The sequence below is a fragment of the Prionailurus bengalensis genome, chromosome B1 (genome assembly GCF_016509475.1).
Source record: "Prionailurus bengalensis isolate Pbe53 chromosome B1, Fcat_Pben_1.1_paternal_pri, whole genome shotgun sequence".
In the NCBI taxonomy this organism is placed as follows: Eukaryota; Metazoa; Chordata; class Mammalia; order Carnivora; family Felidae; genus Prionailurus; species Prionailurus bengalensis.
In genome coordinates, this window is record NC_057344.1 from 143,847,544 (window position 1) to 143,874,748 (window position 27,205).

At 45.0% G+C, this 27,205-nt stretch overlaps 1 protein-coding gene across 1 annotated transcript in view; it reads right to left on the bottom strand.

Moving 5' to 3' along the window:
- Positions 1 to 27,205, bottom strand: part of SHROOM3 (shroom family member 3) — a 213,520-nt gene that overhangs the window by 33,360 nt on the left and 152,955 nt on the right. Inside the window, exons 4-5 of the mRNA XM_043556387.1 lie at positions 13,764 to 13,895; positions 3,243 to 6,441 (exon numbers count right to left, since the gene is read on the bottom strand). Of these exons, the coding sequence (XP_043412322.1) occupies positions 3,243 to 6,441; positions 13,764 to 13,895 (3,331 nt within the window). The remainder of the gene's footprint in view (positions 1 to 3,242; positions 6,442 to 13,763; positions 13,896 to 27,205) is intronic.

The following is a 27,205-nucleotide window of genomic DNA, read 5'->3' on the forward strand; positions in this document are numbered from 1 at the left end:
GCTCTCGCATCTGGCTGGCGGGAACAAGCAGCATGTGTTCAGGACCATAAATAGACTCCATATTTTGGGTTTAACTGAGGCAGACAGTTTCCACAGGGTTCCTTAATTTCTCAGAGTTCTCTAAAGCTTGGATTGAGACAAATTCCTACTGAATACCTTCATTAAAGCTTAATAATAATGGTAAAGTTTCTCAAATTTATGCAGATAAAAAACCAATAAAATATCCTAAAATAATAACAATAATTGTGTGGAGCCTAGTTTTGTTTTTTTTTTTAACTAGTTCTACAAATAGGGTAGATGATGGCTGTATGAAGAAGAATCAAGGAGCAGACCTTGCCATGGACCTGTCTCCAGGCTGGCAAGGTCTGGTGCTGGGTGGGAGAACAGGAGAAGGAAGGTCAGGAGCACAGTCCTGGCTCCGTTACAATCTGGGGGATGATATTCTATTTTCAGAATTTATAGGAGCAAGGCAGCACAGATAAACTCTTTGATTTTGAAATGTTCCCACCCCCCCTCTGGCATCACAGTCCCCAAATTAAATAATATCTAAATATGGTACTCTATTGCAGAGGATGTAAATAATGTTCTGTATTTGTCTTTTGAAAAAGTTTTTCAAATAACATATTTAGCTGGGATTTAGAAGAATTTCATCACTTCTCTATACCACCTATGTTTTAGCTTTATTTCCCAGTTTACCAGGCTTGAGAGGTATTTGGGGAGAAAGCAAAGGAACATTCATAGCCATCCAATCAATTCCCCAAGGGAGAAGAAGGACATCTCATAAGAAATAAATAGCAGAAGAGGATTGTTTTCACCTAAACATTTGTTTTCTGTAGAACATGGGAAGAAAAATTAAGAAGATGTTTGGATTACTATGCTCCTGAAGCCCATCAAACTCGCTGAAATTTTATGTTACATACGTGGGTTTTAAGTGTTTTAGTTGTGGGATAAGGAGTAGAAATTAGCTCTGTTTTTCCTTCTGAGGGGCGGAAAATGGTTAGGGAATGCTTATGGAGGATTGCCTCTATAAAATTTTTTTGTGGGTTTATACTGGGGAGAAAAATGTTTCTGGATTATTTTGAAACAGAAAATATCTCGATGGGTACAGAATTTTGTTTCAGAAATGGTGCAGCAAAGTACTTCTCGGGCAGCAATGTCTGAATCTTTCTTTTTTTGAAGCTGTTTCTACCAATTAATGCCTCCCCCCACACAACCCCCAATCCTTTATAAACCTCCTGCCCCATCCTTCACAGCCTGGTTCAAAGACCATCTCCTTCACCACACTGAGATATCACCTCACACCAGTCAGAGTGGCCAAAATGAACAAATCAGGAGACTATAGGTGCTGGAGAGGATGTGGAGAAACGGGAACCCTCTTGCACTGTTGGTGGGAATGCAACCTGGTGCAGCCACTTTGGAAAACAGTGTGGAGGTTCCTCAAAAGATTAAAAATAGATCTACCCTATGACCCAGCAATAGCACTGCTAGGAATTTACCCAAGGGATACAGGAGTGCTGATGCATAAGGGCACTTGTACCCCAATGTTGATAGCAGCACTTTCAACAATAGCCAAATCATGGAAAGAGCCTAAATGTCCATCAACTGATGAATGGATAAAGAAATTGTGGTTTATATACACAATGGAATACTAAGTGGCAATGAGAAAGAATGAAATATGGCCTTTTGTAGCAACGTGGATGGAACTGGAGAGTGTTATGCTAGTGAAATAAGTCAGTCAGAGAAAGAGATTCCGTATGTTTTCACTCGTATGTGGATCTTGAGAAACTTAACAGAAGACCATGGGGGAGGGGAAGGAAAAACAAAAAGAGAGGGAGGGAGGCAAACCATAAGAGACTCTTAAAAACTGAGAATAAACTGAGGGCTGATGGGAGGTGGGAGGGACGGGAGGGTGGGTGATGGGCATTGAGGAGGGCACCTGTTGGGGTGAGCACTGGGTGTTGCATGGAAACCAATTTGACAATAAATTTCATATTAAAAAGATAAATAAAAAATTTTAGAAACGATCAAAAAACCCCATCTTCTTCAAGAGAAGCCCTGAGATCCCCTCAGTTAGAATTAATAACTCTCCCCTCTATAGCATATTATTTATCACTGCTCCCAAAGCATTCACTAGTCATGTTAGTTATTTATAGTTAAGTTCAAGTCCTTGTTCAGTTGTGAACCCCAGAAAGGCATGAACCTTATTTTGTTTTGTGTTTCTTTCAACCTTCTAATACAGTGCTTTTCATACAACACGTGTTCTACAGACGCTTGCTAAATGGTGGACTTCTCTGCTGGGGAAAACAGAATTTGAGAAGGGACAATGGAGGCGTGTTCCCCTGAGCTAACATAAATATGAATGCCTAATATATATATTAGTTCCTGATATCATCTTTGGTGGGAAGGGAACTATGAGGTGAGCCTTTGATCTGCAGGGCCTGCACAGCGAGGAGCCACTGAGAATTAGGGAAATTAATACACTCCTGGGACTTAGTGCTCGGGTTCTATTGCGAACTGTGCTGAAATTTCCAGTGGAAAGCACTTGATAAACTTTGAGTAGTTTGAAACCTTTATGAGAACATTCTTTTATGAGAGAATTTGAAAGCGTATGATTCTCCTATCTCCCCAAGACAGTGCACAGAAAGGATCCAGATGGGAGCAGGGAGACATAGGTTTGGTGTGGGTAATATAACTACACAGGATGATTGTGAGAATCAATGAGATAAAAAATGTAAAGCATACTTAGCTGAGGGCCAGGACTTCAGTAACTATTAAAGTCAGTAATTCTACATGTTTTATAAATGCATAAGTCTAATAGAGGATGCATGCCAAAATCTTTAAAATTCCAAGACACAGTTTGTATTCCACGGTGGGGGGGGGGGGGGGGACACAGTAAAAAAGAAAATCACTAACTTTTCCTAACCATGCATTCTTGCACTGAGAGATGGTGACTTCCTAAAATGAAGTGTGTACGTGTACACACACACACACACACACACACACACATCTATATGTATGCGTACCTCTATGTAAGATGTATGGGTCTATATAAGATACCTATACAACTCTATATATCTACATATCAATCTCTAGATCTCTGTAAGGGTACCGGGCACCCAGAAAGAAATCACCCCATGAAAACAAATGTTACCCTTTGCATGTCAAAGGAAAATTAAAGGGGAGCCTCACTAAAGCTCCAGGGCCAGAAGGGCCCCATCCTAGGACCCTCTGGTTGCACCTACCTGACGCTTGTCTGCAGTGGGAGAGGACCGTGATCTCACATGGACAGGAACCGCCAGGACGTCTGAGCGCTCCAGGAGGTCCTCAGCAGACATGGACTTCCCAGCCCTCCTGGCTGCGGCCCCCCACGAGGAGGGCTCCCCAGGGGTCCTGTCCACCCTCTGGGTGCCCTTCGGCCCATAGTTAGCTCCAGCGAGCAGCTCCCTCGGGGCTTGGTCCCCACGTCGCAGTTCCCCAAAGACATGGCCACCAGCGAAGGAGCTGCTGCGATCTCTGGGGGCCCGTGGGGACTCCCCCACGTCCCCCGCTGCTGCGGCGGGCAGGAGGGCAGCCTCCCTGCGGAGCTGCAGGCTCGGTTCCCGCAGCGAGCAGAGGCTGGAGGCCGAGGTGAGGCCGGGGCCCTCGGACGCCGTGGGGCCGGGCTGTAGGTAGGTGCTCTGGGAGCGCTCCCGCGGTGGCCCGGGCTCCTGGAGGCTGCAGGCGGCGGAGGAGGGCCGCTTGCCGGTCTTGCGCTGGATGTAGTCGGCCAGGGCGCTCTGCTGGAACTGCTTCAGCTCGGGGCCCGACAGGCTGAGCGTTGAGCAGGCCTTGCCGTCACGCTCGAAGATGCGGCGCCGGTCTGCCACCGTGCTCTCGGCGAAACGCAGCCCCTTCTTCTGCGCGCTAGAAGGCGCCGGCTCGGCCTCCTCCGAGATCCCCACCTCGTTCATCTTCTCGGGCTCCGAATAGGAGCGCTTCTTCTGCTCGGGGGTCAGGCGACGGCGCGGCCCCCTTCGGGTGGCAGGGGCCGCGGGTCGGGCAGGGTCGCCCTCGGCCGGGGTCACGCTGTGCCGCTCACGAGGGGTGTGCGGGGAGGCGGAAGCTGCCGCCTCCGGGCTCCGCAGCCCCACGTGGGCCGAGGCGGGCCTTGGACGCCAGGCTCTCGAAGCCGCGGGTGTCCCCGGCTCGAGGTCCCGGCGTCGAAAGGAGGTGGCCCCCAGGACGCGGGACTGCGCGTCCTTGATGCTGTTCCGGTAGGCACGGCTGAAGGGGGCGTCCAGCACCGGTGACTCGGGCGTGCTGGGCCTGTCGTCCAGCCACACGGGCTCCTGCTCCGTCTCGCCGAAGAGCTGAAAGGTGCTCTGGCTGCGGAGCAGGTGCGTGTCCCGCCTCGGGGGCTCGCTGCCTTGGAGCTGGGGGCCACGGCCGCCATCCGCACCCCTCCTCAACTGCTGACCGTGTGGCTGCCGGGTAACCTCTTCCAGCTTTGGCTCCTCCTTTTTGAAGTGCTGCTGCTCCCCATTGCCTATGGGTTCAGTGGGGTCAGAAAAACGGATATTGCCTTTTGTCTCCTCAAAGTCCTTCCCAAAAGGATGAGAATTTGGAACCGTCCTGTTGGGCCTGTAGTTATGGCCATAATGAGAGCTGCCCACACTTAGGGGTCTCTGGCTCCCTTGTTCTCGCTGCTCTATCTTGGAAACCTTCTCCAGCACGGAGCAGTGAGGCTTCCCATACTGAAAGCCTTGCAGAGCCGAGGCGCTGCTGGAGCTGAGCCGCCTCCGGCCCAGACTGGATGTCTGCTGGTGGGGTGGAGAGGGAGGGTCCTCGTACCTTGGGTCTGAACTTGGGAAAGAGGCCAAGGCACTGGTTCTCGCCTCGGGCCTTGGATAGGAAACTGGCCTGTCCAGGTGGCTCCTGTGATCGGGAACAGCTTTCCTGCCAGAGTCCTCCCCCTTGCTGTTGACTACACAGGTGGACCTGCCATCCTGGTAGCCGTCCTGGGCTCCTCTTCCTGGCTCCACGCTGCTCTGCCTTCTTAGATTCTCAGGAATGTTCTGGAGAGAGGAGAAGGCTGACTTGGTCCTGCCAAAGTTGTTCGGCGGGCTCTGGAGGCTCTCCCTCTCCAGCCTGTGCTGCAGATTGGCATTGTGGTCTGTGTGTAAATCACCCTCCCAGGGCTCTGAGGGCCTGGAAGATCTCATGTCTTCACCCACTTTGAGGCTGTGGTGATTAGAATATGGTTTGTTGCTGTGGGTGCTCTTTCTCTCATTGGGATGTGGGCTGCTGCCGTGGAGAGGGGCGAGCTGTCTCTCCAGTGAGGTATCCTCCTCATTTTCAGGTACTGAAGGGAAATGGACTCTGTAGGGGACACATTTGGCTGAAGTTTCAGGTTTCCTCTCTACCAGGGACATTGAATCAGGTTCTAGAGGCTGGTAGAAGGCGAACCCAGGCCTGCTAGATCCATTTTGGTTCCCATTCTCGTCAAAGGTAGCCATTTTGTCACAAGCTCCGTGGGGAGCTGTATACCCACTCTCCTTGGCCAGTGCTGGGTAGAGCGTGCCGTTACCACTCACAGAAGGCTGGGGCACCTGGGCAAAGTGTGGCTCCAGAGAAGGTACCGGGTAGATGCCAGTTGGCAGTAGAGGTTGGCCAGGTTGGGCCTTCTGGGGGTAATTATGCTTGGGCTTCGCTGGGGGGCTGTTCTCTGGACTCTTCTCTAGCACAGTATGCAGCTGTTCCTCTATGAAGGGAGATTTCAGGGAGGCTGCGACGTTTGCCTGAGGCCGACAGAACCGCTTCTGATCAAGGCTAGACCAAGAGTTGGGCCGTTCTCGCTGCCGAAAGGCTGCATAACTGTCGCTCCGAGCTGGGGGCAGCGGTGCGGCTGCTTTAGGAGCCAGGTTGGAAGTGGCCGTCTCCGAGGAACTGAGACATTGCTGGCTCCAGGATGGGGGGGGCGCCCCCTTGCCCCGAGGAACACTGTGCCATTTATCATAGCCCTGGCCATCTGCTGATGCTCGGGCCTCCCTCCCTTGGAGAAGCAGGGCTGAAGAGTTCACCTCATACTCTGCTGAGACTCCCCTCCGGGGATCATAGACTGTCTTGACATAGCGAATGTCTGCCTGCCTCATCCCTTCTAGGAGGCCGCCCCGGGCAGAAGTGGTGTCCACGGAGCCTGAACGCTCCCGGCTAGAGATGCCGGGGGGCGGATACTCGAGGATGCTAGAGCTGGTGGAGAAGGAGCTGTACGCCGAGTCTCTCTTGTTGTGGAGGTGGCTGAGCTGGTCAATGCTGCTGGTGGACTTGGCAGGGGAGAGAAGATGGCAGGGTGGGTATCCCCCACTGGGCTCCAGGCTCTCCATGCTCCCCTGGGAGCTGCAGTGGTCAGGGCTTCGCCTCAGGTACGCGTGGTCATAGCTGGAGAGGTCACTGGTAGAGGAGCTGGAAGAAAGGGAGACACAGCAGTCAGCACCATGAGCCGCTACCGTTTGGTAGGCTTACAGGCACAGGACCCAGCTTATAAACGTACTCTTGTGCAAGATGTTTCGTTTTTGGAAGGGTGGGTGAAAAGGGCCATATTTGGGCCTTGCTCGGCCTCCTTGTATGTTGTTACTAGGAGTAATTGCCCGACAGTGTAACCTATGTGGCTCTAATTAATCACCCAGGCTTGCAAGGGGAGGAACAGGGAGCAGAGAGGAAGCCATGTGACCAAAGCACATTGATGTGATTTGCTCCGTGCTACAAATGACATTCTACATGTGCCAAGAAAGGAGAGAGGTGGGGGAGGAAAGGAGAGAGGAAGAGGAGGAGGGGTGAGAGACACTGCAATTTTGTGTCCCTTGGGGCTGTTTGTGGGAAGAAGAGGAAGAGCTCACTAAGAGACCAGGCACGTGAACCGGGTGAGGAAGACTCAGTGTGCACGTGTGTATGTTTTTAGTTAATATCTTTCCTTTTTATGGAATTGAAGGGCTACACCTTGGCAATCTTCCTGGAATCTCGACTGTACTAGAGACAATTTGTTTGTAGTGAGAAAGCTAAACACAAAGCTGAATGAGAGAAATACAGAGAAATGGGAGTCAGAGAAGGCTAACAGGAGAGGGAAGCTTACTAAGAAGTCTTAATCGCAGGAGTCCATCCCTATGAATGACTTCCCAAAGCCTGAGCAAAGCCTTCTTCATACACTCAGAAAGGTAAGCCTTTCTCCTTTACAAAATCCTCTGCCAGCAAGAGGGGGAATGACTTTCAATCCTGGCATGGCATACCCCAAAAAGTTGCCTCAAAACAAACTTACTTATAATTAGCTTTAGTTATAAACTCAAGATATGCTTCACCCAGCATGTTGGGGAAGTGAGGGCATACAGGAAGAAGTAAGTGGGGGCACCTGGGTGGCTCAGTCACTTGGGCATCTGACTCTTGATTTCAGCTCAGGTCATGATCTTGCAGTTCGTGAGTTCAAGCCTTGTGTTGGGCCCTGGCTATCAATGTGGGATTCTCTCCCTCCCTCTCTCTCTGCCCTTTCCCGGCTCTTGCTCTGTCTCTCTCTCTCAAAATAAATACATAAACATGAAACATAAAATAAAATAAAAATAAATAAGGAAGGAATAAAGGGTCCAGAAGTCAAACAATAATCTCAAAACTGTTCAAATGTTTGTGACTTACTGCTCTCTACTGAAGGATAAATCACTCAAAGTTTTTGCTAAGCTTTTCTATTTTTATTTTCTTAAAAAATTTTTTTTAATGTTTTTCTTTATTTTTGAGAGAGAGAAAGACACAGAGTGCAAGCTAGGGAGGAGCAGAGAGAGAGAGAGGGAGGCACAGAATCCGAAGCAGGCTCCAGGCTCTCAGCTGTCAGCACAGAGCCCAACACGGGGCTCGAACCCATGAACCATGAGATCATGACCTGAACCAAAGTTGGACGCTTAATCAACTGAACCACCCAGGTGCCCCTAAGCTTTTCTACTTTTTTTTTTTTTTTTCCAACGTTCATTTATTTTTGGGACAGAGAGAGACAGAGCATGAACGGGGGAGGGGCAGAGAGAGAGGGAGACACAGAATCGGAAACAGGCTCCAGGCTCTGAGCCATCAGCCCAGAGCCCGACGCGGGGCTCGAACTCACGGACCGCGAGATCGTGACCTGGCTGAAGTCGGACGCTTAACCGACTGCGCCACCCAGGCGCCCCTAAGCTTTTCTACTTTTAAATGAGTTGGCATTTAAGTACTGTTACAATTCATGGGGTTATTACTATATTTCTAGATCTCATGTAAGTAAATACAGTGTTTTATTGGCTAAGGAAGTGCCTTATTGGCTTTGTGGCTGGCCTAAATCCAGGGTCTATGGCAAGAGACTAAAAGGATCATATTCTGTTTTGTATTTTTTTTAAATTTTTTTTTTCAACGTTTATTTATTTTTTGGGACAGAGAGAGACAGAGCATGAACGGGGGAGGGGCAGAGAGAGAGGGAGACACAGAATCAGAAACAGTCTCCAGGCTCTGAGCCATCAGCCCAGAGCCCGACGCGGGGCTCGAACTCACGGACCGCGAGATCGTGACCTGGCTGAAGTCGGACGCTTAACCGACTGCGCCACCCAGGCGCCCCTAAAAGGATCATATTCTGACTCAAAACTGGCACCGGAATTCAAGGAAGAGTACATTTTCAGCAACTCACCTCAAGAATGTAACTCTTCTTTTTTAGAGAAAGTCAGTTTACTGAATGGAGCATCCTACTTTGGGAGGAACAGGTAGAGATTCAAGGGAGACAGGAAGGAACAGCTCACGAGCCAGCCAGATTACAGATATCAGTCCTGGCACTCAATGGCATGGCATATGTCACTGCCAGATTTTACCCCTCCTCCCTCCCTTCCCAGCTCTTTGAAATGAAGAGATTGTGTTAAAAATGTACATGACAGCTCAGCTGGGGATAATCCCACATGACCCACTTATGCTTCCCTTTATCTCCTCTAAGAGAGATTCAGAGCTAACACTTCTAATGGAAATGGAAATGGAAGCTATCCATAATGGCTGTTTTGCTCACCAATTCCATGCAGGTGGTAGGCACTACTCAATCCCCCTCCAAACTGCTGAGAGTTTTAGCAGTCTTTCACTGAAAGGATAATTCACATCTACTTGGGAACACACAAAAAGTCAAAGAGAATAAACTGAATAACTGAAACTCTCCCTACTGAGCGGGAACAAGGGTCATCACTAACCTATCTCAAAATGTAGATGATGTCTAGAAATACAAAATCACTGGTAGAACTATCTCTAGGCAGAGCAAGGGCAGAATGGGTTACAGAGCTCAAGGAAACTTAAGCCACCACACCTCAGGTGGAATGCACCATGTGAGGACTGCAACATGCTCTTTGCTACTCGGGGAGAGCTCCACCCCTTTGGAATCCCCCTTCCCAAGCTGCGTGGGGAGTATGACCAATTGGTATGCTATGCCACGAGTGTGCTGACATCACCCTCTGCAAAGTTCTTCTGCCACTTTCTGGAAGTAGTCATGTTGACTACCTTTGCCATTCCTGCTTCCAAGATGGCACTTAAAAAAAAATTTTTTTTTAAGTGTTTGTTTATTTTTGAGACAGAGAGATAGAACGCAAGTGGGGGAGGGACACACACACACACACACACACACACACACACACACAGAATCTGAAGCTCCAGGTTCTGAGCTGTCAGCACAGAGCCTTGTGTGGGGCTGGAATCCATGAACTGTGAGATCATGACCTGAGCCAAAGTCGGATGCTAACCAACTGAGCCACCCAGGCACCCCCCAAGATGGTACTTTTAATAGTGGGTAAGAACAACTTGGAATGAGGTCTTCATTCCCTGCAACGGTTCCAGCCCACAGAGACAGCCTTACTGTCAAGATAAGTATGTCAAGCTTCTTACTGTGGTCTGGCTAGCTCTCAACCTCATTTTCTATTAGACTCCTCTCGATCACTGCATTCCAGTGCAATGGCCTCTTTACTGTAACTCAGACCCATGAAAGGCATCCCCATGTCTCAGGGCCTTTGTACCCACCGTTCCCACCACACACTATGCTCTTCTCCTGGCTCACTTCTTCCCTTTATTCAAGTCTCTACTTGAGGGAAGATTTCCTGGAACCATCTAAAGAGCATCTCCTCCATTCTTCCCCGTTAGTCTGCTTACTTCCTTCACAGCACTTGCCACTACCCTTTTATTCCTTTCATTGTATGAAAGAGACTTCAGTTGTGTCTGTACTGCTTAAGATCTGAAGCAAATATGACAAGATGTTAATTCTGTGGTAGATCCATGTGTTCTTGTAATATTACTCTTTATTGTGTGTGTTTGAAAGTATTTTCTAGGGACGCCTGGGTGGCTCAGTTGGTTAAGCGTCCATCTCTTGATTTCGGCTCAGGTCATGATCTTACAGTCTCTGTTGGTCCTAGAAACTTTTTTCTAAAAAGCAACTAAATGGATTATCATTCCATGGAACAGACCTTGGTACACAAATATTACAGGGTGGGGGCTTTTTATGTCTCATTCAGCATTATACCCTCAATAACTAGAAACCATCTGAGACACAGTACTGGTTCTTTAGCATTTTGATACTGTTACTTCAGCCTCCTGTGAGGGGGCTGGATTACCTGACTTTTCAAGATCTCTTCTGAAGTACTTTAACTACTTAGGACCATCGTGTGGTTTCTGTAGAACAGCAAAAAGACAGTGACAAAAAGACAGGAAGCAGCTGCAATACAGTTTCAGTGAAATTCAGATCTAAACCAGCTCGCAGGCAGTTAAAATTACTTGTCCTGTGCTTCCCTCTGCCCCAAGCTCCCTGATTCTCCCGCTTCTTAATGACAAACGGATCCATAAACTTAGGACTGAGATTGGGTTTCTAGAACTAAAGGAGGGCTACCAGAGGGATGCCACCCAACTGGTTCGGCACACCAGACCACTAGATGCCACTGTGCTCCTTGGAAACGCGCCGGAAGCACTTCTCCATCGACAGCCACCAACCTCAGGCCCTCTGAGGGGAACAGAGTTGGGGTGAGGCCCTCGGCGCAGCTGCAAGCCTGAGGTGTGGACCAGACACACCAGACCACAGGGTGACCCGTGCTGGGGAAGAAGAGCATACCCAGGTCTGTAGCGCTGTGGGTAATGCGAGCTTGCCTTTCTTCCTTTGTAGCCCACACAGTGCTTTGTGCAGACGGTCGGGGGGATCTGTCCTGAAGCTTGTATTAGAGGGGCACGGCAATAGATGGACCTACTGAAGCCCCTCTGGAGGCTGGACAGGAAGGAGGAAGCAGGACATGCAGAAATGCATTCTTCGGAGCTACTGCCCTTCTGAAGCCCGCTCTGCCATTCTCTAGCGGCCTCCTGGAGCTCACCACAGTTCCCGCACGTAGCTCTTTTGAGCGCTGGCTACAGTAGTCTTAACTTCGGCCCATGTTTTTCAGGTCACAGTATGACCAGATTTAGAGGCTCTGGTGCGGCGTAGGCGTGAGGAGGCCCCACAGGGCTCCACTCTTTAGGGACACTCTGGTAATGCACAGTTGCATTTTATGTGCATGCTGGTTTATGCCATTAACCTTAACATTTATTATCAGGTTTCACTGTGCCTCTGGTAAGTCTTCAGCCTAATTATTATCATTGTCAAAATTACTGAATGCTTATTATGTTGCAGGAACTGCACTAAATGTTTTACATGTTCTGTTTAATCCTCACTGTGATCGAATGGGATACATATTATTAATTTCATCTTATAGACAAGAAAAACAAGATCAAAGAGGTTAAATGATTTGCTCAAGCTCATCCAGTAGGTGGTGAAGTTGGGATTTAAACCTAGGTTTGACTTAAAAGCCCAAGTACCATATCACCGTGCCTTCTTTCCTTCACACTGCAAGGCCCTCCACATCTAACCTTCTATTTTTTTTTTTAATATTTATTTATTTTTGAGAGAGAGAGAGAGGGAGAGAGAGAGAGAGAGAGAGCGTGAGCGAGCGCACAAGCTGGGAGGGGCAGAGAGAGAGGGAGACACAGAATCTGAAGCAGGCTCCAGGCTCTGAGCTGTCAGCGCAGAGCTGGATACAGGGCTCGAACTCACGAACCACGAGATCATAACCTGTGCTGAAGTTGGACACTTAACCGACTGAGCCACGAAGGAGCCCCTATTCTTCTAAAGGCCCAGAGAGTGAAAACGCTGTGCCTGGGTACCAACAGCACCCTGCTGGTGGGCCCTGTTCTCTGAGCTTAGATGGCAAGAATACATTTTTTCAAGGTTACTGGGAGGGACATGGGCAAGGGAGAGGAGTGTCTGTAACAAGGAGGGTCACCAGGAAATTCTTTTCTATGACCTGAAACCTACCCAGATGTGCTAAGAGCCATGTCTATCCATGAGAAGTCTTGGAATTGGCTCTTGATTTGACCAGACCTGAGTGTTAAGGGCTCTGAGTCCTGTCCTTGCTAAATGCAGAGCCACCATCTGTCAGTTAAGTAATCCTTCCAGAAGTCACCCCCTCCCCCACCTGACTCATCAGCACTTGTATCTCATTTGTATGTAGGACCCATATTCTCTTGACTGTCCCACCTCTCTGCCATTACCCTTATCCAAGCACTTTCAAAAAGTCCTAAGCGAGAGTCTAACTCCCTGGCATCAGAAAATGGATTCTAATTTGCATGGATTCTGAATTTATCATAAATGCAGGGGAGTCCTGACTGAGTACTTTAATATGTCTGGATGGTCAAGTTTGGCTTCCTTCTCCCCAGTCCCTCTCAGTTGTGTAAGATCTGATGACTACAATAAATCCCTTCTCCCGTGACACCGGTGGTGGCCTTGCCTTTTTCTGACTGAACCTTGACTGACACAATGACTAGAAAAGCAGAGGAAGTATAACTCGGTTATGCACAGGGGCTCTGACACCTGGCTTGGACTTGAGTCTGGACTCAGGTCCTGATCAATTGTTTGACTTTGGACAAATTTGTCTCTCGAAGCTTCAATTTCAGGTTCTGTAAAATGGGGTTAAGAATAATGTATCTGTTTTAGAGGCACCTGGGTGGCTCAGTCGGTTAAACGTCCGACTTCGGCTCAGGTCATGACCTCACGGCTCCTGGGTTCGAGCCCCACATCGGGTTCTGTGCTGCCACCTCGGAGCCTGGAACCTGCTTCAGATTCTGTGTCTCCCTCTCTCTCTGCCCCTCCCCCGCTAATGCGCTCGCTCGCTCTCTCGCTCTCCTTCAAAAATAAGTAAACAATAAAAAAAATAAAAGAACACTGTATCTGATTTAAAGGTGGAGATGAAGGTGTGTATCACAGGAGATAATCACAGGAGTGCACACTGAGTAGCCCTAAGTGTGTTCGTTTTTTTGGTTGGAGCTAAGTTGGATAACTAGCCTTAACAGAAGGATATAAAGCAAGCAAGGAGTTCAAATACATGAACAAAATCACTCCATAAAAAGCAGACACATACTGGGTTGAGAAGGACATTAAGCACTGAGGAAAGAAGTTTGTCAGTTTTTCTAGTGAAGTGCTACAATGTGCAATTGAGAAAGGTCTGACTGAGAATGAGCAGACCCTGCAATGATCTCACATGGCCTCCCTTCCTGCCAGTCTAGCCCAGGGTATGAAGGTGACGTATACATTAAGAGTTTGAAGAGGAAGAGGAAGAGGAAGGTGGTGGATAGAGAGGTTTGATCCTCAGGTTGAGTGTAAGGAAATGCTCTCAAAAGAGAAGAACACCTTTTCTGGGAACGAGAGCTCTGAAAGAAGCAAAGCCCTGCATCTCGGCTGGGTCACTTACCTGGAATGGTATCTTTGGGGCCAAGGACTGCCGATCGTGCCCGGAGTGATTTGCATCATGCTGCCCTCTGGTTGGTTCTCCCCCAATTTGGTTAAATGCCAAGAGTGAGGTCGGCCTGCAGGGTCGCTGCGCCTGAGGAGACATGGGAGAGAGACCTCTCAACATCAGGAGCATTCTCAGCGGAGTCTCGTCACTGATGTGATTTACTGATTGAAAAGCAGAGTCTGCTGTAGCCTTAGAGATAAAAAATAATTAAGTAAATACTGGAAGGTAGAGCTTACTGCTTATTTCTCTTACTAACCATTGCTCCTCTCTGCTTTATAATATTTTTACTTTCATTTTGACATGATTTCAGACTTACCTAAAAATGTTGTAAATTAGTATAAAGAACTCCCACACAAACTCCAGTGCACTATGTGAATGCAAATTGGTAGTCACTATGAAAAACAGTATGGAGCTTCCTTTAAAAAATTAAATAGAACTACCATATGATCCAGCAACCCCACTTCTGGGTGTATATCCAAAGAAACTGAAATCAGGATCTTATAGAGATATCTACTCTCCCAGGTTCACTGCAGCATTACTCACAAGAGCCAATATATGGAAACAATCCAAGCGTCTATCACCTGATGAATGGAGAAGATGTGATACACACACACACACACACACACACACACACACACACACACACACGGTGGAATATTACTCAGCCGTGACAAAGTAGCAGATCCTGCCGTTTGCATCAACTTGGATGGACCTTGAGGGCATAATGCTAAGTGAAATAAGGCAGACAAAGATAAATACCATACAATCTTACTTCTATGTGGAATCTTTTTAAAAAAGACAAACTCAGGGGCACCTGGGTTGCTCAGTCAGATGAGCGTCCAATTTCGGCTCAGATCATGATCCCGTGGTTCATAAGTTCGAGCCCCACATTGGGCTCTGTGCTGACAGCTGGGAGCCTGGAGCCTGCTTCTGATTCTGTGTCTCTCTCTCTGTCCCTCCCCTGCTTGCACTCTGTCTGTGTCTCTCTCTCTCAAAAATGAGTCAACATTTAAAAAATATTAAAAAAATAAAAAAATTAAAAAGACAACTCAGAATAACAGAGTATTGGTAACTAGAGGCTGGGGAGATGGGAGAAAGGGGAAGATTTGGTTAAAGAGCACAAACTTTAAGTTATAAGATTTACAGGTTTGGGGATCTAATGTACAGCATGGTGATTATAACTAATAATACTGTATCATACACTTGAGTGTTGCTAAGAGATTAGATCTTAAATGTTCTCAGACAAAAAAGAAATTGTAACTACGTGACAGGATGGACGAGTGGCTAATACTATGGAGGGAATCATTCTTTAATTTATAAATGTATCAAACCAGTATATTGTACATCTTAAACTTATACAATGTTACACACTAATTATATCCCAATAAAAACTGGAAGAAAAAAAAGAATGAATTTCACCTTCACCTAGATTCCTTGTATGTTAACATTTTATGCTTTATTAATTTAAAGCACACAGAGTTGCCTTGCTGTTTGTTGGTCTCTGCTTATCCATATATGAAAATGGGAGCAGTAATTCCTTGCCACCTCCCAAGGGACTTTGTGTGGCTGTATGGTAAAAAGCTTTCTGGTGATTTTGAAGTCCTCTGTCCTATCCTGATGCTGGATAAATTACATTATTTTAATTTCTTGGTAAGAACTACATAAAAATTAGCAGCTACCTCAGGGTTAACACTGCTCTAAGCTACATGGTCTAAACGGCAAGATGTTCTCAAAAATAGTTTTTCATTTTGCAAGTCAAGGACTTCAACTTTTAAATATCCTGCCTTTATAACACAAAGAGCTGACAAAGCCAAACGGAAAAAAATGGGTGTCCTTTAGCTACGATACTGAAGAATAAATTTGGTAAGGATTACACTGCTATAGAAGGTCAGAGTCAGGAGAGAGGGGCTGTGCCGTACTTTTGGCAAAAAAGTGAGGTGTGCTAGGGTATCTCATGCTGAAAACGTTTGAACTGTAGGAACGCAGGGGCATTTTTCTGCAGTTTAGAAACACATGTATGAGATCCAGGAGTGCATTCTGATACTCTGAAAATAAAGCTGAAAGTACACACACCTGTTTCTTTTCTATGAAACGATAAATTGGTATTTGCTAAATTAAATGAAAAAACCGTTCCCCCAATATGAGTCAAATTTCAAAAGTGTTAAGTATATCAGAATAATATTAGGCCAGGAGTCAAGACATGGGTTCTTACCCTGACTTTATTAACTTGCTGTATGACTCTGTATAAGTTACTTTCCCTCTCTGAGCCTTTGTTCATGTAAAAAAAATGAAGACGTTAATCAAAGAGGCTGTATTAGCCTCATTTTAATCTGAAATAACTTTTAAAATCTGTAAGAGTGCAGGGAGGACTGCAAGAGAGATAATGATTTCCCAAAAGTGCACATATTTTTTTCTGAAGAAAAATAGGAAAGGATAGGAAAATGGTCTTCTGTGAAGCAAGAGATACAGACACACAAGATTTTTAGCTGTCAGTCAGTAAATGCTGATTGAACTGAGGAACGTATAGTCATATGCTAACATCTGTGTTGCCACATGGGCCAAGGAAAGTGAGAAAAATGGAAATCTCTCTTGATAAAACACTGGGGATAGATAGAAGGTGGAATGTGGCAAGGTTATCAGCTCTGGGAGCAGATAGACCTGGATTCTAATGCTGATACCTCAAATCCAAAAGCTAAAAACTGGTGGTAAATTTCTTAACCATTCTGAGCTACCTCATCTGTAAAAGGCAGATTATAACAGAACCTATTCACAGGGTTTTGTAAGATTAAAAATGAGGTCATGTACTGGCACATAGTAGAGCTCAACAAATGTTAAGTATGATTATCTTCCATCATTCATTATTAAAGAATTGTTAAAGACTAGAGGGTTAGGGAGACAACCCCATCAGGGAGATCTACAATGCAGGACAGGAAAGGGGTGAGAGAAGCCCGGAGTGAATGGCGAGGGGAATGTGCAGGAACCATTGATGGCGCAGAAGTCACCCACATCTGAGCTCCCCAGGAAGGTCCTAAGAGTAGATCATTACAGCAGAGAGTTATGGTGCTCACAGCCTGGAGGACCCTGGCCACAGTGGTGAAGCAGGGAGCTGCCAGGGCAGTGGCCATGACCTCTAGTTAGGGAAGTAAACACTGGCCAACAGGGAACAGACCTTGCCCACCTGGAAGCTAGGAAAGAATGAAAGCAAGTAATAGCACAGTCTTGGGGCAAAAGAGAGGACGTAGGGTGCAAAGTCAGGAGATCAACAGCGGAAGGCAAAATATTACAACTGTCTGGCTCTTTGCCCCCATACCTCTCTAATCCCCCTAACAGGTCCCAGGCAACCCATACCCTCTGCCCCAAAGTTGAACCTGCCCTCTTCTCAGAGGGGCCATCTGGGAGCCCCAGGTTAATGGCTCAGTGTCTCCACAGTTTGCCATTCTTGCTGCTAGCTTCCCTCTGACCTTGGACACACAGCCTCCCAGAAACTGGCTCCTCACCTAGCTCCTCAAAGCCAGGCTACCTCCCTGGAACCTCAATTCCTCACTGACTTAGATTTCCTGCTTTGTCTTCCAGTTCCATCCAGGGACTAGAAATCCTTTCTGGTGCCCCAAGCCCCTCAGAGGCTGGCTCAAATCACACAGCCCTAAGTCCCACAGTCAGGATTGAAACCCAGTTGCCTATGACTTCAGACACTCAAGAGATGTTACTGAATAACCATAAAGGAAAAACTGAGAACTTGCTGAAAAAATATAGTCTCTTTTTTGCACGAGGCACCTGGAGACATTTCATATGGGTTCAAATGATCCAAATGGGTCCAAAATACATACGGAGAAAAATAAACTGTCATCTTCCCACCTCATGTCTGGTTACCTAGGGAGAGGAGTTGGCAGGACCTGTGACTAGGGACTTTGAGAAGCCAATGGATATAGCTGCAGAGTGAGGTTGGCCCGGCACCTGAGGGTGGTAATCCTAGGGATGACCCTTCAGCAGCTTCATCTACCAGCGGTATCTGACCACGCCTACCTAAAAACACTGGTGCCAAGAAGCCTTCCCTGCCCAAGAAAAATGGACAGGCCCTGATAAACTCAAAAGGCTCTACAGAAACATCTCGCTTCTAGTCAAGGAGATGAGGCGTGAGCTACTGTTTTCCAATAATAATTTCAGGAGTTCCGGAGAAGCCCTCCAGTCTGAAATCTCAAAGGAAAAAAGAGAGGAGGTGCCCTGAAGTGCAATCTACTCACCCAGACTTTGTATATCAGTTAGTACAGCACCTTCATGAAGGGTCAGACATCTCACTGAAAGTTCTGAATCAGACTGAGGTGTACAAGGAGCCTGTGCACAGAACAGTGAAGACAAGTGGAGCTGTTTCACCTACATTAAGGGAAGAAAATTTCTCCTTGTGTTTTGGAGGCAAGAGCGAGGCTTTTCAAAAAAATGTAACCCATGAAACCTTTCTTTGGTTTCTTTCCCATTCATTCAGGAGACATCCAGGGAGACTTTCTATATCCTAGTCACTATGCTGGCAGTGGGGATACAAAGAGCAACAAAGGATCAGTAGACCCACATAATTCACAGTATAGAGGAGGATGGCCAAGTAACCTGGGATGCGATGGGCTCCATGATTGAGACCCATATAAGATGCTTGGTAAATACAGGGGAGGGACTCACTAACACTGTGAGAAAGCTTCACTTTAACCTAGATCATGAAAGGTTTTCCAGATGGAAGAGGGTGGGGAAAGGAAGGTTTTCCAGATGGAAGAGGGTAGGGAAAGGAAGGCCATCTAGCTAGAATAGCATGACTAATGCATGGAGATGTACAAGAATATGGTAAAACAACACAAAGAAGCTGGAGAGGAGACGATGAGTAAAGGGAAGAACAGTAGATAAAGGTGATGAGGTAGGAGGGGCCAGATCTTAACAGGCCTCACTAGACAGTCTGGACAGTGTCCTATGGATTTGGAAGCCACCAAAGAACCTTAGCCAGGGAGGAGCATGTTCAAATATGGGTTTCAGTAAGATCCTGACAATGACAAGGAGAATACATTTGAGAGAGACAAGACTGGAGGCTTTTCTCTTGGCCAGGGTAAAAGATAATGAGGGTCTGGCACTTAAGGCAGTGGCAGTGAACTTAAAGAGATAACTGATCATGGGGCACCTGGGTGGCTCAGTTGCTTGTGCATGGAGCCCAATGGCGGGGCTTGAACTCATGAACCATGAGATCATGACCAGAGCCAAAGTCAGATGCTTAACCAACTGAGCCTCCCGGGGACCCCTATTTTAAACAAAGAGAAGTATAAGCAAGTTTATGTGAGACAGGGAGCTAAGGATACAGGACAAAGAGGACACTCCTTAAGACTCATGAGAAAGTAGGAAGGGATGGCATTCTACAGTACATGTGGGCAGTATACCTCATTTATGTATGCGTAAAGGCAGTTCCACTGAAATAAGAAAGTAGGAGGTAAGATGTTGATGTTCCTAAGTATGAAAGAGGGCAGATGGGAGGCGAGTCAGGGAGATTTCACACCCAATGTCCTCTATTTTCATTATGATGATGCCAGAAGAGGGAAACATGAGGGGGTTGATGTGGCAGGTCGGGGCTCAAGGCACATAACAGTGAGACCAGAAGAGCTAAAATTTGATGAGCATTTATAACTAAGAGTTAATAACTAAGAATTAATACTAAGATATGGTCCTGCCCTTAAGGAGCTTACATCCTGGTAGGGAGACCAAAAGAAGGAATTCCTACAGTAAATAATACGTCACAAAGAAATAATTCCTACAGTAAAGATAAAATATATGTCCAAGACTTGTAATGCCAAGGCAGGAAACCCAACTTGAAGAGATTTTTCTCTCTGGAGCTTGGACAGGTAACTATTGGCCCTTGGGTGGGTGTCAGGTCTCACCACAGGTCTAAGACATTAAGAACAGAGTGATCTTGAAACAAACAAAAGGTCTTAAAAAACAAAAATGCATCTGTTGGGAGAAGGCTTCAGAGAGAAGTTCTTTTTTTATAAGATTCTTCCATGTGGGCAGTGAAGTGATGAAATGAGGGAAAAGAACAATAAAAACGAGGACCAGAATGGAGCCCAGTGACTCTTACGCCTTGCTAGGGGAAGTATACATCAGCACAACCTGAAGAAAAAGCATTCTGGCAACATCTAGAAAAAAAAAAATTTTTTTTAATTTTTTAAAAATGTTTATTTTTGAAAGAGAGAGAGAGAGCGTGAACGGGGGAGGGGCAGAGAGAAAGAGGGAGAGACACAGAATCTGAAGCAGGCTCCAGGTTGTCAGCACAGAGCCCGATGCGAGGCTCAAACCCACAAACCGCGAGATCATGACCTGAGCCGAAGTCGGAAGCTCAACCGACTGAGCCACCCAGGCACCCCGAAAAAAAATTTTTAAATAACACATCTATCAAAAGATTGAAAAACAAGCTAAATGCTCATCAGTAGCAGACCAGTTAAATCTTTGCAGTACATCCATAAAACAGAATACTTTTGTGGCCATTAAAAGAATGGAGTAGCTCTATACATATTGATATGTAAAGATCTCCAAAATCTATGACAACTATAAGGTTGTGAGTACAGTATGATGCAGTATGCAAGAGAAAATATACGTAACCCCTAACAGGTCTTAGTGGAAAGAATATTTCTGGAGTGATGCTTGTGAAACTAGGAAAATGAGTGACTCTGGGCAGGAAAACTTATTTTTTTCACTGTTATTTCCTTTTGTAACCTTTGAATTGTGTATCATGCGCTTGTATTACCTATTTAAAAGCACGGCATTTTAAAAATAGCTGGAGATAACCAAAAAAAAAGTCAAACAGCTGTTTACTGACTTTTTCAATGATGCAAATAATTTAATAAACATTCCTAAAGAGCACAGCATGCTTTCATATTTTGGGATCACTTTGATCTTTAAGAAGATACGGAAATACTTTCCTAAAGGGCATTACATCATGAGCATATCAGTAAGGGTCAGAAGACAATTTTAAAATTTGAGCAGACTGAGTTTTGTGTGTGGGTGTAATTCAAACAAAGCCCTTTTGTTGCATTCCTAACCACAAACAAGGAAGCTTAACTGCGTGGGATGGGTAGGCTGATGAAACTGGAACTAGCAAGTGACATGGTGTCCTTCTTAGATGATTTTGTCCTAACACAGAGTCAGGAATGCAGAGCATATTTCTGAGAAATCTATAATAAAGAAGTTCAGGTATTTCAAGCAGTTTTCGTTGATCACCTACTGTGTGCCTTCTACTCCGATGAATTCTAGTTGGGAGTTCTGAGATGGCCACAGGGAGCTTACAATCTTGCTGGGGAGTCTTAGATGCAAGAAAAAGTGTTAAACAGAATCAGACTTAATCATTCATTCAAAAAATACCTGAGTGCCTGCTGAGTGCCAAGCACCATTCTAGACACTTGATGCCTATTTTCTCACTTACTCTTTGTCCTATCTTTATGTGTAGGGCTATTAATGAGGAAATGAGGTAAATAAGAAAAATTAAGCAACTTGTCCACAGTCACAAGGGTAGTAAGCAGAGTTGATATTTATTTATTTTTATTAAAAAAATTTTTTTTTAATGTCTATTTATTTTTGAAAGAGAGAGACAGAGTACGAGCAGGGGAGGAGCAGAGTGAAGGAGACAGAATCCGAAGCAGGCTCCAGGCTCTGAGCTGTCAGCACAGAGCTCGATGAGGGGCTCGAACCCACAGACCGTGAGATCATGACCTGAGCCGAAGTCGGACGCTTAACAGACTGAGCCACCCAGGCACCACCCGAAGAGCTGATATTTAAACTCACACATCTGGCCCCAGAGCTTGTGTAAATGAGGTGGGGTGGGCAGAGTAGGAAGACAGACAGTAAGCAGATAAACAGGATATTTTCACACAGTTCTAAGGGTTCTGAAGGAAATAAAACTGGGTAATGTGAGAGTGAGATGAGGGTCCTGCTTTTGGACAGCATCTTTGAGAGGGGCACTTGAACAGAGACCTAAATGATGATGATAAACCATGCAAAGAGTTGGGGGCAGAGTATTTAGGATGGAAGGAACAATGAAATGCAAAGGCCTTGATGTGGGAATAAATCTGGGGTTTTCAAGAAGCACAACAGTGTGACTGAAGACTTAGGAGCAAAAAGCAGATGGTAGGAGAAGTCATCAAATGGTACTGGGCCATGTAAGCTCTAGAGGGACTTTGGATGTAAGCATCAAACATCTTACATGCTGCCCATGATCAGGAATAGGGTCTGAAGCTGGCCAAAAGGTCTAGAAATAGAGCGGGACTTCAGATGACCTTGAAGGATCGGTATGCTTTGCATAAATCAAGAAGGTAACAACCACAATTTGGAACATAAAAAATTCCAAGAGCTAGAGTTCAGTTTTTTGTTGATGCTGTGCTTCAATGAGCTATTATGACTGACACTTTGAGTTGACTCTTCTGGGTGCGCGAACATTATAAAACCTTGCCAGTTATCAACCAGACATGAGCTGAATATGTAAGAATACAAGATAGACTACCTGCACTACCAAATAAAACATCCTGTTTTCTAATCCACTTACTAACCCACCTACCTGCCCACCCATCATCTGTTTAGTACACAATATGCTTTAATAGATGACCAAGTCCAGGCAAACCATAAAAGACTCTTAAATACAGAGAACAAAATGAGGGTTGCTGGAGGGGAGGTGGGGGGGAGTGGTTGGGCTAAATGGGTGATGGGCATTAAGGAGGGCACTTGTGTTGAGCACTGGGTGTTAATCGCTAAATTCTACTCCTGAAACTAATACTACACTGTATGTTAACGAACTTGAATAAAACAAAAAAACAATAGATGACCAAGTCCAACTTAACAAGATTCCGGTCTTAACCCCCCACTTTTGACCCCCCAAAACAATATATTAATATATTCTGTAAATCAGGTCTGAGTTAACGTGTCATGGATGTGGGCTGAGGGTCTTCCTGATAGACTTACTGAACACCATATGCTTGGCCCAGGATAAAATATGTTTCCTAAGGTTCCTTTTGTGTGTCACTGCTATTTTCCCCTTTTTCTCCTAATCTATTTTTAAAATTATAAAGTCCTTCAAACATATATAAATGTATTCAAATTAACATAAAGATCAGCACATCACCAAGATTAATCAAATCTTCATATTTTCCCCGTTTTATTTGAGGTACTCTTTTGAATAGGTATAGGTACTCTTTTGAATTCATATAGTTTTTTTCTTAAAAAAAGATCAAAGCCATTGAGAAGTCTTACTCTCCACATTTCCTAGCCCACTCCCCCCATTTCTCTTCAGTATTTAGAAAGCCTCTTCATACCATTTTTTCCTTTTAGCTGCCTGGTATTCCCTTGAATGCATACATCATATTTACTCACCAGACCCTTTCTGTAGATACTTTTTGATTTCTAGTCTCTTGCTATTACAAATAATGCTTCAGTGAATAACCATGCCCATACACTGATTTCTATCTATGCAGAGTTATTGCAGCAAAAATTCCCAGAAGTAGAATTGTTGGCTCAAAATAGGCACTTGTGATTTTGATAGTTAAAGCTAAATTGCCCCTTTCACACTTTAAAGAGGAAACAAATTCAGTATGAACAATTAAGCGTCACTGTACAAGTAATTTGGGGGGGGGGGAAGGATATTATATCTTTAGTATAGTGGAACAGATGATCTGTATTTGAACAACAATGCCTTTTTTTAGGCATTTCCTGTTTACAGGAAAATGATAGGCCCCAAATACTGATGACAAAAATATACAGCAAGTGAAAACCATGACTGAGTCAAGCTACACTGAGCTGTACTCATAACACTGTTTTATTCCATAGATCCCCATGGAACTCTCTCTGGAATAAAAATTACCCCACATTGAGATAGGTTTTCTACATGTTCACAGGAGGCAGAAAAGCTCCTAAAATTTTTAAAGGGTTGAAAAAGCCCATTATCTTCCAAGATACAAAAGACAAGAAAAGAAAAGAGAAAAGAAAAGGAAAGAAAAAAGGTGGTAATTGTCCCATAACACTATTGGCAAAGACATTGTTCTTGAGAAATCCTTTACCCCCCCTTTACAGCATCGCTAACCTCTAGTTTCTAGGACTATAGGACTCTTCAAGACTGTATTTCAGACTTTTGAGATTCACAGAAAAATCCAAGCAAAGTTTTCTAAGGCTTTTATAATTGCCTCACCAACATCTGTGTCTTAAACAAGTGGTTCGGTGGGTAGAAAGGTATGCATTAGGTAATATAACCCCATAGCAACACACAGTCCTTTCTGGAAAGAGAAGTTCTTTTTAAATGTCACATCCTGATAATACACCCTGGGGACGTTTGGCTTTGAGGAGTGAATCATAAGTAAGAGTGAAGTGTGCTAACAGATAGACATAAGACTCTAACACCTAAAATTTGCATAAAAGATGAAAAACCTTTTCAAGTAAGATGCTTTACCCCACTTCTCACACCTGTCCCAATGTCCTTTCACTAGTGGTTTATCTCCTCCCCACTCTCTATTCTGACATATTTTTTTTTAAGATTTAAATTTTATTAATGTCCAAACAAAGCTATTACCCTACAGGAGAGGGACCACCAATGGGGTGGGCGTCTTTCACTTAGTCACCAATGGATGATGGCGTTGAAATGTCTTTTTCTCAATATCCCTCTCTTTCTATCCTCCTCCTCTCAACTCTGAGGAAGCAGAAAAGTCAACTCTCCTTCCCACACTTCAACATTTGCATCCAAGCCATGGCAGAAGTTGACACAGACATTCTAACATCTCTGATCTCTAACAGCAGTCATCTTGTCTTTCATGGACTTTCAAAATCCAATTACAATAAATAGCATAGCATAAATAGAGAAGCATAAGTTCTAATTATTGATAATTTCTTCTTCTCAAATCTCAATTTGCAATCAGATATTTTATTTGTTGGAGGAAGAAGGAGAGATTGGCTTTTACCAATTTCTTTAGATATCACATATTATGATTTTAGGATTTTCTTCTCTACTTCCGTGTGCCATAGAATGTGCCATCGAATGCTTCCGTGTGCCATAGAATGCTAGAGCTCATATAGGAGAAATCACTTCTGTGCTGGTTTGTTTTTATCTTCCACACACAGATGGAATAAACGTACCCTCATGGATCTCAGGGTAAGATAGTTGCAGAGAACTGGAAATATCGTTGTGTGTCCCTGAATTACTGCTCCCCTTGACAGAGAAGTTGCTTAGAGGTCTGCCAGAGGACTCCCATTGGATAAGTTAGAAGCAGTTCAGCAGGGCACAATAAAGGTGTGTATGGCTCGTTCCCTCCACCCAGTGGGCTTCGGGGCGGGAGGGGAAGGGTATCTACCACAGCAACTGGAAACACTCCTCCTTAATATATAAACCCACACAAGACTGTCCTTGGAGAGTTTAAAGGAGGCCAAATACCAACCAAGATATTTCAAAATTAAGCTAATTAATTTTCATACAATGCCAAAGTATACATTGCTTTTCATTTGCCAAAACAGGAGGAAGAAGGGTTTTTGTGTGTGTGTGAGGCAAAAGCCTTACCTTTTGGGAGGGACTTTTTTCCAAACACCGCTCCATTAAACAAAAACAAATAGATGGCCCCTAAACCTCCAACACTAAAGACACTGGCTCTTTTGGGATAAGTCTGATGCATCCCATTGTTTTTCTCTTCTTTATTTCACCTGCTTGTCATTTAGAGAAAGAGGCCACAAATAAGCAATTAAAGGCAACAAGAAAACAAAGGAAAGGACAGAAAGCATTCATTTTTAGAGAAAAACCTCCAACAGTGGTCAAAAGAATCTACATTTAAAAATCATACCAGAAAGGGATCGCTCACTAAAAGAAAACTTGTAAAGATCATTGAAACCTGATTGAAAAGATGACAGAGAAGCTAAAAACTTTAAGAATACTTGCTCCAGCCCCTCTGTTCCTACCTACCTGTATCTTCACAATAAATTTTACACCAGGCGTTTAACCACCACCAGCCACCCCTACCACCACTCACACATAACCTGACACCGGTGGGGGAGAAAATAATACAGCTCAGAAGAATGCTTCCCTCTTATTCACTTTCAAATGAAAGAATGCCAAATAAAACTTGAAAAACCAGCCCTGTGATCCTTCTCTGTGTTGGATAAAATAAGCAGTTCATATTTTCAGTTTTACCTTTTACATGGTCTGATGATCAGAGGAATCTCCATAATAATCAATACTCCAATCACCTTGAGATCTAGAACATGACCATGACTGCTGCACCCACCTGTTCTTTCCCATGCCATATGTTCTCTTAAGTGACAGTATTCCCTAGAAGCAAGCACTCGCATTAAGCGGACCTCTGAGCAAAAACTTTGAATCAAGATTATATAAGAATAAAAGCGGATTCAAATGAGTGGGAATGGGGAAAAGATAATCAAGCATTTATACCTTCAGCTGTGATGGGGTTACATAATGTACAGCCGGCAATCTCAGTAACCACTTCTTTTCATGTAACTTTAAAGTTGAATGAGGAGACCCACCTTTCCTCTAACATTGAGAACACAGTCACAGGTTCCTTCTCTTCCAACAAATGTTGGCAATGAGAACAGAGAAGAACTTGGCTGCTAGGACACAGACAGCCATTCCTTGTAAGAAATGGAAACAGTCATCTAGGAATTCCCCAGGGAAATGGGGAAGCAAAGCCATGAAGTACACAACACAAAGCAATTGCTAATTTGAAGGAGATAAAAAGCCACTCCAAATACGCACGTGCATCCTAAGACATATGGTGACTGTGGGGCACCTGGGGGGCTCAGTCAGTTAAGTGTCCGAGTCTAGGTTTGGGCTCAGGTCGTGATCTCACGGTTCCTGAGTTTGAGCCCCGCATCAGGCTCTCTGATGTCAGTGCAGAGCCTGCTTCGGATCCTCTGTCTCCCTCTCTCTCTGCCCCTCCCTTGCTTGCTCTCTCTCTCTCTCTCAAAAATAAATAACATTAAAAAAAAAAAAAAAGAAACTTAAAAAAAGGAAATATGATGACTGCATACACAGGAGAGAATAATTAAACATTCCTATGCAGAAATACTAATAGTACTGAATTACATGAATGTGCATATAATGAGAAACTTAAGCATGCAGTTGTTGTTTTTTTTTTATAAACAGGTATAACACAACATCAAAAAGACACCTGTGAAAGGCTTGTCAGTTGCGAACGCTGCAATGAAAGCGCGAACTCTCACTCTCACATAGTAGTGGACTTACCTTGTGGCAAACAGAAGCATTCTAGATAACAGCCCTCTGGCCAACTGCATGTCATATTCAGGGCTGGGATAAAAAGCCATCTCTCCCAACTACTGCCCTCTCTGCTCCTGTCGGGGTTGCAAAGGCTTCCCAACAGTCCCCTGCACCTCCCGTCACACTG